We start from the raw sequence: 17,242 nt of genomic DNA, 5'->3' as shown, positions 1-17,242 counted from the left end.
CGCGGCAGGTCCACCGCCACCGAGCGCGCTGGGCCAAATTCGGAGCGGGGAACCCGGCTGGGGCCAACTAGCCTGTGCCTCGGATGAAGTGTTAGCGCCTTTGCCGCTTTTGAGACTCCAGCCCTCTGGAGAGCTGATGGGGGCTTCGAGAACCCTTACAAGCTACCCTCCAGTTGAAGCTGGGGAAACGGAGGCCCGTGGAGGGGCTCCGCACGGCGTCCGGACACCCAGCGGAGCTGCTGTCTAGAACACACGGATCTGTTCGGGCTTTGTTGAAGTCGTCCGGACACCCAGCGGAGCTGCTGTCTAGAACACACGGATCTGTTCGGGCTTTGTTGAAGTAAGTTCCCCGGGCCCCCAGCAGCCTCCGGGGCCCCGCAGCTTGCCGCGCCCAGCAGCGTGCCGACGGGCGCACTTACTGTCACAGACCGCCCAGGGCTCGCCTCGGGCTAGACTGCCACCCACGGGGCCACAGCGCATAGTGAACACCCATCCCTATTTGTTGAATGAATGGAGACATCTCCACTTTAGAGAGGAGGAAAGAGATTCTCACTGGGAAAGTGACTTGGCCGCAACCACAGCAGCAATTTAACAGAAGGCAGGATTCACAGCCCAGGACTCTTTACTCAAAGACTTGTGCTCCTCTGCTTTGTGCTTCCTGGGACAGACCCCAGGGCTTCTCTTGGCTAGGAAATATTAGAGACCCTATCTTGGATCCAGGAAATGGAAGTGTGCAAAGCTATTTAATTTAAAGGATGCCCAGCCCCCAAGCATGGATTACTGGCCAGTTTATGCAAGACTGGGGGTGGCAACAGCCACCTGTGGGAAAGAGAAGGCATGGTCACAGCCCAACCTGGACTGACTGCAGTCCCTCCCTCAGGCAAGCAAGTATGCCTTAAGGGAGAAGGGCTTGTTGGCAGCCAGGATTCACATACATGACCAGAGAGGTTGTGGAGTGAGATAGGTTTGGGGGTGTTAGTGCCATCCATTGCACAGGACAAGCGTGTCTACTCTAGGGACTTGCTCAGACCCTCTTTCCCCCTTCTCACATTGCCTTCTTCCAATAAAATTACTTTCTCCCTGTGTGTGCCTCATTTTTTCCTCCCTGTGGCCACTAGGCTTTGTAGTGCACACAAGTTATTTGATTTTATCAAATAACACAACTTGGCTGTCTCCATTCCAAACTGGACACAATGAGGCTAGGCTCCCCCAAAGAAAACTAGGGTAACACTCAGAGGGTGCAGATTAGCCTGATCTTTGGAAGATGGGACTCAGGAGCTGGCTCTAGGCTCATGGGAATCGCCACCACAGTCCAGGTGTTGGGGAGAGGTGTGCCAGGTGCTTGAAGTGGGCAGTCTGGTTGGAGGTCAATCTTTGTGGGTACTGCTCTGCAGTGGTCTTGGCTCTAAGGGAGGACACAGGGGTCAGGACAAGGTGGGGGCAGGCAGTTTTGCACCAGGTTAATGCCCGGCCACCTGTACAGAATCCCTGTCCCAAACACCTTCCTGGGCTTCCTTCTTTTTTGGGGGGGGGTTGTCATGGGGCTTGAACTCTGGCACAGGGCACTGTCCCTGAGCTATTGAATTCAAGGCAAGCACTCTACCACTTGAGCCACACTGTCATTGGAGATAAGAGTCTCACTGACTTGCCTGCCCAGGCTGGCTTTGAATCACGATCCTCAGATCTTAGCCTCCTGAGTAGCTAGGATTACAGGTGTGAGCCACCAGTGCCTGGCTTCCTTCTGTTCTTGACTGCTCATTCCCACCTCACTGGGTTCTCCACAGTACCCCCAGTAATACCTGAGGCCCAGTCTGTGACCATACATATACCACACCTCTCCCACTGTGCGCCCACATCTGTGGTGCTGACAAATAGCTTACTGGACCAGCTCTGAAGTTCAGCATGCCTGTGGATTCCTGTCCCTATAAGGTTCAGGTCCCAGTCCTGGCTCTACCACCCCTCTCTACCATCTCAGTTTTTGCCTCCATCCTCATATGTGAGAACCCCCAAAAGCTGAGCTGTGAGACCTGAAAGGATGGGGAGGATGGAATGACTCCTCCCAACATGAACTCTCAGAACGCCGAGAGTTCCCTGAAAAGGTCAATCCGTCCTGGCTTGAAAGGAATTCACATTTCTACCCAGGTGTAGGCTATTTCCACACCAAACTTTCTGGGAATATCGGGACAGACAAAAATCCATGCTAACCCTAAGTCATTTACTGCTTACACCTGCTTCTTAAAGAGGTTATTTCTTACTTGAGTAACATTATTCCACATGATTGTTGCTTGTGACTTCAAGGAAACTGTGACTTCACTTTCTGTGTATGCTCCTGTTCCTTACTCAATAAATACCTTGTAAAACGGACCCAGAGCACCTGAAGCTGGCGGAAGACTTCAGGCCCCTGGTACCCAAATCTTAATTCCACAGTCTGGTGTCCATCATTGTCTTGTCTCCAGTTGCCGTGGGTTGTGACACTCATAGGCCACAGGAGCAAAGATAGGGGCTGGGTGGCCAGGGGGACTGGCTGCACTGTACTGCTGAGATGGAGGCTTTGCCAGGGGTGCCAGGACCAGCTGTTAAACCAGCACTCTCTGGACCTCCTGAGGTAGGATCAGCTTCGACACTGAACTCCATCTTACAAGTGTCCAGTTGCAGTTGACATTTTGAAGTGGGGCTGGGGCCAGCTGTGGAGAGGGGGGTGGAGAGGCTAAGGCCTTCCTTAGACCCCATTACCCTGCACAATCCCTACCCACTTGCTAAGGCCGCTGTGAGCACCCAAGCCACTTGGGGCAGCAGTACTGGTTCAGAAGGTTGCTCACTAGCCAGACCAAGGTTGGCACTCCTACTAATCACCACTTTGTGTGTGTGTATGTGTGTATTTACCAGTACTGGAGCCTTAAGTCAGGGCCTCACACTCTTGCACGGCTTTTCACTCAAGGCTGGCACTCAAGAGCTTTTTTCTTTAAGAGGTTACAATTCGGGGCTGGGAGGTTCCTCTCTGTGTCCCCATCCTGGAGACATCCCTGTTGCCTACCCAACTCCAACACCATGGAGCCTGCACACTCCCCCACTTCTTTCTTCTCTACATTTTCCTGTCCTAGCCTAGTCCAGACCCATTTGGGCTGTGGCTCTGTCATGCAGTCTCCTTGCCTCCAGCCTCTCCCCACCAAGTATTGCCTCCACAGTTTGTAGAGGTGGCTCAGAAGGGCATTATTCATTCCACTCAGAACTGCCCAAAGGCTTTTAGCTGCCTAGACACAAAATCTTCAAATGCCCAGGGGCCAGGCAGGAGATACGATTTAAGGGAGCTGATTTTTTGTACATAACATTTCTAGTCTTCATTGCCACAAAGGAATATGCTCGAGCTCATCTACTGGAAACACTTTCAGCCCATTTCATTTTTCTGCTTTTAATACGATGTAGAACATAGTGGTTCAAGCACAATGATAAGCAGCACTCAGCCTGTGGGGCAGGAAGATGGGAGGTGATGCAATTAGGGAGATGGGGAGCACAGCAAACTGGGGAGCTCATGCCATTTTAATGACAGAGTTCAAGCCCAGTATTGACATGTAATAACATAGGTCTAATGTTGACAGATCTTACTTCACAAAGCAAACAGAAGTCAGATTTTTCTGGGGTAGTATATTCCCCAGTTTTAACACAGCAATTCCAAACTTTGAAAAAATACCTGGAGCCAGGTACCGGTGGCTCATGCCTGTAATCCTATCTACTCAGGAGGCTGAGATGTTAGGATTGAGCTTGAAACCAACCCAGGCAGGAAAGTCTGGGAGACTTATCACAAATTAAACACCGAACACCAAAAAGCCAGAAGTGGAGCTATGACTCAAGTATCAGAGCCCTAGCCTTGAGCAAAAATAAAAAGCTGATTGAAGCTTAGTGCCCAGGCCTTGAGTTCAAGTCCTAGAACCAGTCCACCCCACCAAAAAAAAAAGAAAAGAAAGAGAACTCAGTGTGCAACGTGACACACTCAAATTTATTCAGCACTGCTCAAATAGAAATAGAAAAGTCTGAACTCATCTAAATGCCTACTGGTGGGATTTGTGTTAAATACAGTTGTAAATGAACACTGTGCAGCTATATGGGAAAAAAAGGGAATGAGATGGTTAGATATGACACCCACAGTACAAGTGACAAATAACAAAATAGACAAACTGGACTTTATAAATCAGGAATCCAGTAAAGTACTTATATTAGAATATATAATTCTGGCCAGGTGCTGGTGGCTCCCATCTGTAATCCTAGCTACTCAGGAGGCTGAGATCTGAAGATTGTGGTTTGAAGACAAGGCAGAGAAGTCTGTGAGACTCCTCTCTCCAATTAACCAGCAAAAAGCTGGAAGTGGAGTTGTAGTTCATGGGGTAAAGTGCCAACCTTGAGCAAAAAAGCCAAGTGAGAACATGAGGCATTGAGTTCAAGCTCCAGCATGGACACAAAAATAAATAATCTCAAAATTCAACAAGCAGGCAAATGACTTGGCTAAAAATAGGTAACATCTATCAAACTGAATATGGATGTCTCCCAAAGACAAATGGACAAACCCAAGAGGTCTAACCTCCTTGAATTAGGGAAATGAAAATCAAAACCACCATGACATACTTCATGGGTCCTAGGATGGGGCCAAGAGGAAAACAGCAAGTGTTGGTGGAGGGTGTTTAGCACTAAATATGTTACCAGAGAGCTTAGAACACCTAACCAATGCTGGATTTTGAGTTGGGCAAGAAAATTCTGAACACAAGTAACCGTGATAAAGAAGTTTATTGGGAGAGAAATATGACAGAGAAATAGAGCAAATGGCATAGATATGATATGCCATAGACACACCATGTGAAAGGTGGGAGGGAGTTTATCCCATGTCTGCCCTCTTGGCAGTCTCCTGCTGTCTTCCTTGTCATGGAGCTTGGGCTTGGGTTAGTGAGAATTGGATGGCTTTTGGATTGGTGGGTTCAGTCTTCCCTTTATTTCCTTTCTTTCTTTTTGTGCTGGTACTGGGGCTTGAGCTCAGGACCTGGGCACTGTCCATATGCTTTTTAACTTAATGCTAATTAAAGCTTTGCCATTTCTGGCTTTCGAGGGGCTGATTGAAGAGTCTCATGAACTTTTCTGCCCAGGCTGTCTTTGAATCTTGATCTTCACATTTCAGCCTCCTGAATAGCTATGATTACAGGCATGAGCCACCGGGTGACTGGCTCGCTCCTTTTTTGTTTCTTGTAAAGTTGTGACACCAAAGATTTTTGAGTGCCCCCCCATTTGTTGTCAAGCAGGTTTTCACTTTTTTCCAGACTACCTGCTTTTATTGTTTTTCATTTTTTCTAAGCCTCCTGCTCCCATTTTGTTGTTGCCAAGATTTGTTTATTCTGCCACAGGGTCCCTGACCACCTATTCTTATAATTTTTCTGTTCCTTGGTCTTTGCTCCGCATGTCCTTCTTCATCCTTATACCTTTTGTAACTCTCTGTCCCATGTTGTTGTTAGTTGTATAAGCCCTCAATTCCATAATTAACCACTTCCCCATGCCCCTGCCCCATAACCTCTACTCCCACTTCAGTACAGGCTTTTATTGAAGCTTAGGGAGCTTGGAGCATCAAGTCCTTCCCCAGGACCAGCCTACAGGGAGTGATTGACATGAAAATTGTTAAAGAATCACTAAGCATGCAATTATTCATGAGGGAGAATTTTAAAGAACAATGAGAATATAATGATATGGTAATGGACAAAAGACAACTCTTGGTCAAAGTATTTTAGCTCACTTTCCAAGTGATGCACAACATTCCAGAGCAAGGTTTATCTTGATGAGGACCCCAGCTGGCTCCTCCAATATGAACTGGCCTCCTTCCTATAGGCAAATGTTCAGCATGCAGCATGTGGGCAAACAAGCCTTGAGACAGGGAACAGACTCTCAGTATGACCTCCTGGACCAAGGATTCTCCATTTTAGGTTGTCTTTGAAAACTCCATCATTTGTGTCTAAATGCTACCAAATGTGTAAACAAACCTGAAAATTATTCAGCCAAAAAAAAATGGAACAGAGTATTGACACGTAATAAAGAGAACATCTATGACAAGATGCTAAGTGAATGGGCTCAGAAGTTGGCAGTGGTAGAGTGCTTGCCTTGCATGCATGAGGCCCTGGGTTCGATTCCTCAGCATCACATAAGCAGAAAAAGCCTGAAGTAGCACTGTGGCTCAAGTGGTAGAGTGCTAGCCTTGAGCTGAAGAGCTGAGGGACAGCACCCAGGCCCCCAGAGTTTAAGCCCAGGACTGGCAAAAAAAAAGATGCTAAGTGAAGAAGTCAGATTAAAAAGGCCTATTTTATGATTCCTTTTATATAGCAAGTCCAACAGGCAAATCCCTGCACACAAAGTAGTTTAGTAGTTACCCTGAGTTGAAGTGGGGAAGGAAGTATAATTTCTAATGTTTTTGAGGGATGATGAAAATATTCTAAAATAAGACAGTAGCAATGGTTGACCTATTCTGTGAGCATAGTAAAACACACTGAACTGTACATTATAAAATGATGAGTTTTAAGCTACTGAACTGCATCTCAAAAAAACCCCAAAAACTCAGTTATAAGCTAGGCACAGGTGGCTTACATCTCAAATCCTAGCTATTCTGAGGCTGACATCTGAGGATCCTGGTTTGAAGCCAGCCTGGGCAGAAAGATCTGTGAGATTCTGATCCCAAATTAATCACCAGAAAGCTGGAAGTGGAGCTGTGGCTCAAGTGATAGCGTGCTAGCCTTGAGCAAAGAAACTCAGGGACAGTATCTACGTTCTGGGTTTAAGTCCCAGGACCAGCACCAAAACAAAACAACTCAGTTACTGAATGAGATATTATCCAGGAAACTATGCATAATATAATCTACTACTTTTGTATACAAAAGATGAAATAGGTAAAACTTGTATGTATTATTTGTATGACTTTTTTTCATCAGCCACGTGGAGATGGGTTCAAGATTTTCCAATTAAAATGGAAAATTCTGATCTTTTAAACCACAATCCCCGGATCCCAGCCACATGAGTAGCTAGGATTAAAAAAACGAGCCACCAGCGCCCGGCATGCTCGTTTTTGTGTTTGTGTGTATTGTTGTTTTTAATATGACCGCAAACTGTACATTTACGCTATGTGGAACTTTCTGAATAGGTATGAGTAAGAAGTAAGAAAAACAAAAATAAGAGAATATAAACAAAAATGCAAGCTTACCAAAATTCGTTCTAGTCTGGATCCACCCTTTGGAGCTTTGGGGAATAATGGTCCACCTGGCCCTCAGTCGGCAGGGACAATGTCCCTCGGCCTCCATACTTTTGCTGTTTCAAGAGCCCTTCTTTGTTATTTCACTGGGCAGAAACCCAGCTACCTTCAGAGTTCCAACTCCAAAACCAGTATTTCCTTACCTTCTCGGTAAAAGTAGGTCTCACGGCCCAGAGCCGCGGAGGGATGGTGCTCGGTCAACAACGGGTGTGACATGAATGAATGAATAAAGCACAGGGCTCTGGTTCCGCCGCTACCGAAACCTCTGCACGGAACTCAAACGCAACGGACAGGAAACTGAGAGGAGGGCCAGACTCGCAGGAAGCGAGTGTGCGTGCCGGGGAGTGGGCCCAGCCACCGGAAGTCAGTGGCTGCTTCAGACTCGACGCTCTAGAATCCGGGAGGACTGGGATCTCTGTGGTTGGACATGATAGGTCCCTCTCTACAGGGGAAGATGGTATTCCCAGAATTCTGGGGACCGAGAAAGTTGGGAGCACAATCCTCTAGACGACGAGGGTTGATGAAGGAAGAAAAGCTAAAAGAGAGGGATTTCAGGATCTGGTTGCCAAGGTAACATGGCCAAGGGACTCATCCGCTTCAGGCCTGGCTATTACCAGACCTCGAGGGACAAGCAGTGATTGTCCGGAGGAAGTGGAGACTATTGACGGGGGCGCACGCGCAAACGTGCAGGGGCGCTCCAATTCACTCCGTCCCCAGGGCTGCCAGTGCGCATGCGTTAAAGCACAGCGCCGGGCTGATAGCACCTCCGCACCTCCGCCCCTCCCGCCCCACACACAAAGGGAGGAGCAGCACTTGGGCGGCTCCCACCGGCGAGCTGGACAGTAGCGGGCGCGCGCGGGCGCGCGCGGGCGCAGCTGGAGGGCGTGGTTTTCTTGCCCGGCGGGCTCGGATTGGACACCACAAATTAAAGGGTGGGAACCTTCGTGGAGTCCGCTCAGCAATTGGCCAGAGACTGAAGGGAGTGTGTGGTCCTGGGGGGCGGGACGTGGGTGGGGGAGATAGGCTGGGCAGCGCGCAAAACTGAGATTGTGGCGGCGTCTCTTGAATAAGTAAGCGACTCTTGGAGATCCTCTCCGCGGGGGACTGTGAGCTCCAGAACTCCCCAAATCCTTGAGGAGGAGTGGGGGCGAGGCGCCATTCGGTGAGTGTGGCCCCGCCAAGTGCCCCGCCCCTCCCTTTCTTCCTGGACAGCACCGCGCCCTTCCCCACCTCGAACGGGACCTGGGCTCTGGGCTCTGATTCCCAGTGAAACTTCAAGTGTCTGCTGTTCTCTTTTTATTCCCCTTATGCGGCCCCGATCGGTTTAGAGAACTTGGAGATTTTCTAGTCCTGCTCCTCAGTCGGGGGTGGAGGGGGAAGCCGAGGCACACAGGGGGCGGGCCCCTCACCAGCATCTCCACACAGACACCATGGCCGAGCCCCTAAAGGAAGAAGACGGCGAGGACGGCTCTGGGGAACCCCCCGGGCCGGTGAAAGCAGAGCCCGCTCACACCGCTGCCTCTGTCGCGGCCAAGAACCTGGCCCTGCTCAAAGCCCGCTCCTTTGATGTGACCTTTGACGTGGGGGACGAGTACGAGATCATCGAGACCATAGGCAACGGAGCCTACGGGGTGGTGTCCTCTGCTCGCCGCCGCCTCACTGGTGAGCTTCCTGAGCTACTTGTAGAGGTGCCAGCCAGGAAGGGAAGCTGCTCTGTGGATTCTGGTTCAGCTCAACCCCTACTAAGTGCCAGCTTACAGTTAGTCACCGTTCTCAGGACCTCTGTTTTGCCAATCAACCTACTTCCCCTTTAGAAAAATGACAATCCCAGTAGACCAGAATAGACAGCTGTTCCTTGGTGCCCAAAAGAGAACTGTGTTGTAGAACTGGAGACTGGCACAAGGGCTTGGTGGTAGGATAGATGAGATTGGAGGTGGAGAGTGTAGGCAGAGAGTTTGAATTCAGGTATTTGAATCAAGACTACCACTAACTAGCTGTGCACATTCCAACATCTCCAAGCCAGGGACTCATCTATAGCTTTGAGCTTATTGATACTTGCCTCATAAGGTAGTTGTGAAGGTAAGATTTGATGATGTTATGTGACGTGCACAGGGCTTGCCACATGTTGAGTATAGTGTCCATTGCATTTGTGTCTTAGAAGAGTAGCACTGAAAGGGGCTTACAGCTACTTCTCTCTTATCTGCATTTTCCTTGCTCTCCAGGCCAGCAGGTGGCCATCAAGAAGATCCCCAATGCATTTGATGTGGTGACCAATGCCAAAAGGACCCTCAGGGAACTGAAGATCCTCAAACACTTCAAACATGACAATATCATCGCCATTAAGGACATCTTGAGGCCCACTGTGCCCTATGGAGAGTTCAAATCTGTGTAAGAAGCAGGAAGGGAGAGAAAGGCATAGTTGAAACCATTTCTGAAGGCCAGGACCATTTTGCTGAAGTTCTAAAAGGGCCGCTGAACCTAATATGCGACAGGCTGGAAAAATTCCTGATTCCAGTACCATTGTTCATTTATTTAGGACATTGCCAGGAACAGCCATTATTATTGAAGGAGAATACAGATGTTAGAGAATCTCAAATGTTACAGAATCTCAAAATATAGAATGGCAGATATAGGATGTTCATACCAACACTGCATTCTTTTCTCATAGCTGACATCACTAATTGATCACAGAATACTTTCTTACAGAAAATGGATGGGCCTTCCAATTTTCACCATAGTTTTGCTTGGGCAGCCACTATCAAACAATAAGCTAATTCCAGAGTTAAACTTGTCTAGCGTTGTTATAGCCCAGCTCCATCTTTTTATCTGGCAGGGAAACTTGCTTAGGGGAGAATGGTGATTTAACTAAGTTTGTGGGAAAGTTGTAGAGATTATAGAACCTAGTTGTCTTGTGTGTCATGTCATTGGCCCATTGGAGTCCTAGCGTAAGGCCCTATAGCCTGGACAGGTCAGCCCATGCCTCTTTCCTCATTTCTCTTCCAGCTATGTGGTACTGGACCTGATGGAGAGTGATCTGCACCAGATCATCCACTCCTCACAGCCGCTCACACTGGAGCATGTGCGCTACTTCCTATACCAGCTGCTTCGGGGCCTTAAGTACATGCACTCAGCTCAGGTCATCCACCGTGATCTTAAGCCCTCCAATCTGCTGGTGAATGAGAACTGTGAGCTCAAGATCGGTGACTTTGGTATGGCCCGTGGCCTGTGTACCTCCCCAGCTGAGCATCAGTACTTCATGACTGAGTATGTGGCCACTCGCTGGTACCGTGCCCCTGAGCTCATGCTTTCCCTCCATGAGTACACACAGGCTATCGACCTCTGGTCTGTGGGCTGCATCTTTGGTGAGATGCTGGCCCGGCGCCAGCTCTTCCCAGGCAAAAACTATGTACACCAGCTACAGCTGATCATGATGGTGCTAGGTACTCCATCGCCAGCTGTGATTCAGTCTGTGGGAGCTGAAAGAGTTCGGGCCTATATCCAGAGCCTGCCGCCACGCCAGCCTGTGCCCTGGGAGACAGTGTATCCAGGTGCCGACCGCCAAGCCCTCTCATTACTGGGCCGAATGTTACGTTTTGAACCCAGTGCCCGCATCTCAGCAGCTGCTGCCCTTCGTCACCCTTTCCTGGCCAAGTACCATGACCCTGATGATGAACCTGATTGTGCCCCACCCTTTGACTTTGCCTTTGATCGTGAAGCCCTCACCCGGGAGCGTATTAAGGAGGCCATTGTGGCTGAGATTGAAGACTTTCATGCACGCCGAGAGGGCATTCGCCAACAGATCCGCTTCCAGCCTTCCTTGCAGCCTGTAGCCAGTGAGCCTGGCTGTCCAGATGTTGAGATGCCCAGTCCCTGGGCTCCCAGTGGTGATTGTGCCATGGAGTCACCCCCACCAGCCCCACCGCTGTGCCCTGGCCCTGCACCTGATACCATTGATCTGACTCTGCAGCCCCCCCCACCAGCCAGTGAGCCTGCCCCACCAAAGAGAGAAGGTGCCATCTCAGACAATACCAAGGCAGCTCTCAAAGCTGCCCTGCTGAAGTCCTTGCGGAGCCGGCTCAGAGGTGCTTTCTGGGTACAATAGCTGGCTGGCTGGGGAATAGGGTGGTAGATGGGGGACTCTGGCTTAGACAGGGCTTCAGGCTCTCATCTTTCCCCTGCCCAACTTCTCTATAGATGGTCCAAGCGCAACCTTGGAGGCTCCTGAGCCTCGGAAACCTGTGACAGCCCAGGAGCGCCAGCGAGAGCGGGAAGAGAAGCGTCGGAGGCGGCAAGAGCGAGCCAAAGAGCGGGAGAAACGTCGGCAAGAGCGGGAGCGCAAGGAGAGGGGCACTGGGACTTTGGGAGGCCCCTCTACCGACCCCCTGGCTGGACTGGTGCTTAGTGACAATGACAGAAGCCTGTTGGAGCGGTGGACTCGCATGGCTCGGCCCCCTGCCCCTGCCCCAGCCCCTGCCCCAGCTCCAGTCTTAGCCCCAGCTCCAGTCCCAACCCCTACACCAGCCCCAACCCAGCCCACTAGTCCACCCTCTGGCCCTGTAGCTCAACCCACTGGTCCCCTACCACAGCCTTCAGGCTCTACCCCTGGTCCTGTACCCCAGCCGGCCTGTCCACCCCCTGGCCCTCCTGGACCTATCCCAGTTCCTGCCCCACTCCAGACTGCTACCTCCACAAGCCTCCTGGCCCCCCAGTCGCTTGTGCCACCCCCTGGGCTACCTGGCCCCAATGCCCCAGGAGTTCTGCCTTACTTCCCACCTGGCCCACCACCTCCAGATCCTGGTGGGGCCCCTCAGCCTTCCACATCAGAGTCACCTGATGTCAACCTGGTAACCCAGCAACTCTCCAAGTCTCAGGTGAGAAGAGAGGTGCGGGCTGGGGAGACACCTGCATCTATGCTCAGAAAGTTACCCTTGTTCCATGAAAACTGAGTGGCAGGTGGGGCTTTATGTCTGAATGGGTCCCCTTCCATGGCATTATGTCAAGGAGTGATTGGGAGGCAGATGAGATACTGCCAGGAAAGTGCCTGTCCTGGAGAAAGACTGGCCAGCATTGGTGCTCAGGGATATTAGGGGCAGAGTGGTCAGCAACATCAGGTCAGGATGCTCTCCTCAATGGCACCTGTGTTATAACATGCTATCATCCCCTGCAGGTGGAGGACCCCTTGCCTCCCGTGTTCTCAGGCACCCCAAAGGGCAGTGGGGCTGGCTATGGTGTTGGCTTTGACCTGGAGGAATTCTTAAACCAATCTTTTGACATGGGCGTGGCTGATGGGCCACCAGATGGGTAAGATGGCTGGACTGAGCCCCTGGAATGGGGCTGTGGGAGGGGTTGTCTGTGGGATGCTGCCAAGTCAGCCCAGGGTAGCAGTGCCTCACCCTTCTCCCCTCCCTCCCTCATTCCTGATTTCCTCTCCCTGCAGCCAGGCAGACTCAGCCTCACTCTCCGCCTCTCTCCTTGCTGACTGGCTTGAGGGCCATGGCATGAACCCTGCCGACATCGAGTCTCTGCAACGTGAGATCCAGATGGACTCCCCAATGTTGCTGGCTGACCTGCCTGACCTCCAGGAGCCCTGAGGCCCACAGTGTATGACTTGTTACCAAGGCGGGCTTAGCTGCTGGGCCTATGGGAGTGTTACAGACAGCTGCAGCCCTGGGCCTGACAGGTGAGGCTTCAGCTTGGATTATCCTGCGGGTTCATCTCAGACCCACCCTTTAAGCCTTAAGCAGCCACCTGAGCCACCACCGAACAGGACTGGGAGGCCCGGACATTCCCCGAGTAATCCTTTTCAGTGTTGAATTTTTATTATTATTGTAATGTTATTATGACATGATCTTTTTGCCATCAAGATGAGACCTGTGAAATACAAGGTTCTCTTCAACATCTGTCTGCAGGTGTCATGTTTGGAGTTGGGAATAGAACACCATTAGCCAGGTGCCCACACTTGCGGGGGTGGGCAGACAAATGTTTGTTTACACAGAGCCAAGTCATCAGGTCCTGAAGGTTTATTGTGATCTCTGCTCCACACCCACACCCAGCCCCGCAGATTGTTCTTTGCCCCCCTTCCCCACCTTACATAGCCCAACTCCAGTCCTTGGGGAAAGGTGGGGAAACTCATTTGCATGCTTACATTGCTCTCGACCGATATCAGGGGTATATATAATAGCTGTGATGAATACTGTTTTCAGCATTGAGCTTTAGGGGGCTGGGACATGCTGTACAGGGATCTGGGGAATAAGGTGGGGCTACACCATAGGGGGATTAGTGGGTGAGGGAGAGGCTAACTATGGGAGGGAGTCTGAGAATAGCCAGAGGGCGTGTTAGGGGGTGGCAGCGGCCATCCACATGCTGCCTGGCATACCCCAGGTAGCCCCTGATCACAAAAAGGAAGCTGGCTAAGATGGAGAATAACAGCCAGCCCTGGGAAGGTGGCTCCTGCCTTCAGCTGTTGGAAAAGAGTCCAAGTAACTCAGTTTTATGGAGCCCAGTCATATCCAGGCTGGCACACCTGTGCCTCAGAAGAAGCCTAGGGGGCTGCTGGCTAGCTAGCCTCAGGCAGTAAGGAACAGAGCCTATGTTAGAAATGGACACCTGGGCGTGTGATGGGGATCAGCCTGGGCTTGGAGTTGCAAGGCCTTTGAGAAGCTGGTGCTCAGGAAGCAGCAGAAGCAGGGGGCTGGTGGGGTCGGGGTGGGGCAATTATGGAAACACAGGGCAGCCCGGAGAGGGATGAGACCCTGGTCCTCAGGCCCTGCGGATTTTCATCTCGGTGCGCTTGAGGGAATAGTAGAAGCCCTTCCACTGGGCCCAGTTTATGCCATTGGCATAGGAGAGGTGGGAGCCACCCAGGTAAAAACCGTTGAGGTTGGCAAAGTGGCAGCTACGGAACCAGAAGGCCCCTGAGGAGAGGGCTGCGCAGTTCTGCACAAAGAGGTCCTGGTCCCGGTCGAAGGTGGAGAACTTCTGGCCGCTGTGGTAGGACAGGGAGTCTCCTAGCAGAGGGGGAGGAAGGACGGGACGGCTGAGGCAAAGAACTGAGCCCCATGCTGGCTGGGACAGGGTGACAGCAGTAATGAGTGACACTGAGCGACATCACATGGCATCCTGGCAGGATAGGGCACTGTCCCTGAGCCAGATGTTGAGTAGTTGGGCCTCCGCCATGAAGAGAAGCAGCTGCTCTTTTGCAGGACTGCCTGGAGCAGGGCCAGGGTGGCTGCTCCCAAGGACAGAGGCAAAAACTGGCTGGAGCTGGTTTCGAGCCAGCTGTGGCTCTTCCAAGCCCTGGAGGGTTCTGAAGGGGTTTGAGACCAACTGGGCAGGGACAGCCGAGTCTTCTCCCCTACCACCCCCCTCAGCCCTGGCAGAAACTGACAGGAGGGGTACCTGCCCCGCCGTCCTCGAAGCCTGCCACGTAGAGGGTGTAGCCGTCCTCCTCAGCGCTGATGGCGTTGGGGGAGATGGAGAAGTCCACATACTTGGCGTAGGCCGTGCTATTCTCGAAGTCCTCCAAGTCCACTCGCAGCTCATACTTCTGCTTCAGTGTCAGGAGGTGGATGTTCTGCAGCCCTAGGGACAAGTTAACAGCTGGTTAGCAAAGACCTGGCTCTGGGGCAGTTCCCTGCCTACCTTGGGCCCCTGCCTTACCCAGCCAGTACTCCCCATCCGCTCGGCCAAAGCCCAGCTTGTAGTCGTTCCAGCCCCGGAAGAAACTCACTGAGCCATTGAATCTCTTCTGGAAAACCTGGAGACAAGAAGACAGGGAACTACATGACCAAGGGCCATCCAGGTAGGAGCCCCACCTGACCCTGGCCCCCCAAGCTTAGACACTATGATGCCAAGGCCAATTTGTTAAATGACTGAGAGGAGGGGAGGGAAAGTTGCTAAACCAAGAGCACACTGGCCCCTCACTAGGTAGCTGCTTCACACTGGCATCTACCTGGACTCCTCACCAGTTCAGCTGAGGAGTAGATAGGTTAAGAGAGGGACAGAGCTCAGCAGTAGGACATTGCCTAACATGCAAGAGGCCCTAGGTTTTTTGTGTTGTTGCAGAGTTAAGGACTGAACTCAGTGCCTTGCACTTGCCAGACAGTGCTCTTCCACGGAACTAAATCCCTAACCCAAAGGCCCTGTTTGGGTTTTTTTTGCTGTTGTTTGTTTGTTTGTTGTTGGTTTTTTGCCAGTCCTGGGGCTTGAAGTCAGGGCCTGAGCACTGTCCCTGAGCTTCTTTTGCTCAAGGCTAATACTCTACCACTTGAGCCACAGCGCCACGTCTGGCTTTTTCTGTTTATGTGGTACTGAGGAATCAAACCTAGGGCTTCATGCATGCTAGGCAAGCAGTTTGCCACTAAGCTACATTCCCAGCCAAAGCCCTATGTTTTATTCCCAGAAATGAAATAAAAAGCTTAGGGATCTGGCTGTGTGACCTGAATCAAATGAAATCAAATGACTTTAACTCTCTGGGCTTCCGTTTTTCATTTTACAAAGTGCCTACCTCTAGGATTATTGTGAGGATCACACACATGAGCCTACTGAAGCACTTAAAATTAGTTCAGAAACAATGCCTTGGGCATAACCACACTTTTCTATTTCTATTTTGTTAATTTTTAGGCAGATACTAGGGCTTGAACTTAGGGCCTGAGTACTGTCTCTTAGCTTTTTTCACTCAAGGCTGGTATTCTACCACTTGAGCCACAGCTTCACTTCTGGCCTTTTGGTGGTTAATTACACATAAGAGTCTCATGGACTTTCTTGCCCAGGCTGGCTTCCAAATCTTGATCCTCAAGATTGTTCAGTCTCCTGAATAGCTAGGATTACAGGTGTGAGCCACCATCACCTGAATAACCATATTTTGAAGGAGAAACAGGTTCACAGAGGTGAAGCTCAGGGTCACCCAGCCTGGACTAGAACAGGTCTGGCATCCGTCCCCTCCTCTCACTCACCGTCCACTTTCCGCCCTCGGTGGTCATGTCACAGAAGACAGGCACTGGCACGCTGGGGCCAGATGGGTAGATGAGGTACACCCCATCTGTCTGGTAGCCCTGGGCGTAGATGTCATCACAGTCCAGAGGCTGCTGGAGGCAAGACTTCTCCAGAGCTGGAGGTGGGGACAGCAATGAGAGAGGGACAAAGACAAAAGGGTCACCTCAGTACCCCCACTGGAACCAGGAGTTTCTGTCATGAGACATCTCAAGATCTTTTTGAAATGGTGCTTGAAGATGACTGCATCCACCTACATCTCCACTTTAGAGGAGGAAACTGAGTCAGCCCTAAGGCCTGGCTCTCAGATAGACCTCTCCTTACCCAGCCTCCTTCCTCAAGCTGTGTCTGAGAATGGGGGCTGTGGGAGGGAGGGGGGCTTACCATCTCCCCGGATCCCAGAAGCCTGGGGGGCACAAGGAGGTGTTGAGAGAAGCAGCAGCAGCGGCATGGCCAGGAGAGCCTGGTGACAGGAAACAGGGTCAGCACAGCCCTCGGCCCCAGACCCGTAGCTTGATGGCAATTGTGCCATCAAGCATAGTGCCCCTTGCTAAAAACCCCTTTCCTGCCCTTTGGTCCATCTTCCCTTTCCCTACTCTCTAGGACAGACCTAACACCCTCTGATCTTAAGAGATTCCCCCTCCTCCCCCCTACCCATGCTTGCACAATCCCCTCTCTGGTAAGTGGCTTCTCTCCATGAGTGGTTTTCATACCCCCAAGGCCAGGAGCTTCCCACCCTGGGCCCAGTACCTTCATGATGGCAGTTTGCTCTGATCGGCTGGTTGTCTGCGGGCCTCAGACAGCAGCCGCCCAGAGTTATGCGCTGGGCCCATGGCCTGCTGCCCAACCCCGCCCCTAGAGCTGCAGAACCCCCTCCACACACTACCAGCAATCCGGCCAGCATCGGCTTACACTGTCAGGGGCCAGGGGACCACCTGGGTCTCATTAGGCCTGTCTGCAAAGTACTGCAGACCAGACATTAAC

General features: G+C 51.3%; 2 protein-coding genes across 2 annotated transcripts; one reads left to right on the top strand and one right to left on the bottom strand.

Moving 5' to 3' along the window:
• The first annotated feature begins 8,327 nt into the window (after window positions 1-8,327).
• On the top strand, window positions 8,328-13,169 carry Mapk7 (mitogen-activated protein kinase 7). Its single transcript, XM_013016586.1, has 7 exons — window positions 8,328-8,429; window positions 8,693-8,929; window positions 9,490-9,655; window positions 10,271-11,349; window positions 11,462-12,138; window positions 12,435-12,568; window positions 12,705-13,169. The coding sequence occupies exons 2-7, from the start codon at window positions 8,698-8,700 to the stop codon at window positions 12,856-12,858; spliced, it is 2,442 nt and encodes an 813-aa protein (XP_012872040.1). The 5' UTR covers window positions 8,328-8,429; window positions 8,693-8,697; the 3' UTR covers window positions 12,859-13,169.
• Window positions 13,170-13,271: 102 nt separating this feature from the next.
• On the bottom strand, window positions 13,272-17,042 carry Mfap4 (microfibrillar-associated protein 4). Its single transcript, XM_013016587.1, has 6 exons — window positions 17,009-17,042; window positions 16,643-16,721; window positions 16,222-16,376; window positions 14,927-15,023; window positions 14,666-14,848; window positions 13,272-14,274 (listed from the first exon to the last, which is right to left on the bottom strand). The coding sequence occupies exons 1-6, from the start codon at window positions 17,012-17,014 to the stop codon at window positions 14,027-14,029; spliced, it is 768 nt and encodes a 255-aa protein (XP_012872041.1). The 5' UTR covers window positions 17,015-17,042; the 3' UTR covers window positions 13,272-14,026.
• Between the last annotated feature and the right edge of the window lie 200 nt (window positions 17,043-17,242).

Source organism: Dipodomys ordii, unplaced genomic scaffold (assembly GCF_000151885.1).
Source record: "Dipodomys ordii isolate 6190 unplaced genomic scaffold, Dord_2.0 Scaffold31, whole genome shotgun sequence".
Taxonomy (NCBI): Eukaryota; Metazoa; Chordata; class Mammalia; order Rodentia; family Heteromyidae; genus Dipodomys; species Dipodomys ordii.
Note: the sequence above shows the minus strand (reverse complement) of the source record. Positions and strands in the feature narration are given on the sequence as shown.

Bases quoted from the DNA above. Each gene is read 5' to 3' on its own strand.
- Mfap4 (XM_013016587.1), bottom strand. The intron at 14,849-14,926 runs GTAAGGCAGGGG...ACTTGTCCCTAG, and splicing joins GGATGGGGAGTACTGGCTGG to GGCTGCAGAACATCCACCTC. The intron at 14,275-14,665 runs GTACCCCTCCTG...CCCCTCTGCTAG, and splicing joins CTTCGAGGACGGCGGGGCAG to GAGACTCCCTGTCCTACCAC.
- Mapk7 (XM_013016586.1), top strand. From the start codon at position 8,698: ATGGCCGAGCCCCTAAAGGAAGAAGACGGCGAGGACGGCTCTGGGGAA. The intron at 8,930-9,489 runs GTGAGCTTCCTG...CTTGCTCTCCAG, and splicing joins TGCTCGCCGCCGCCTCACTG to GCCAGCAGGTGGCCATCAAG. The intron at 9,656-10,270 runs GTAAGAAGCAGG...TTTCTCTTCCAG, and splicing joins TATGGAGAGTTCAAATCTGT to CTATGTGGTACTGGACCTGA.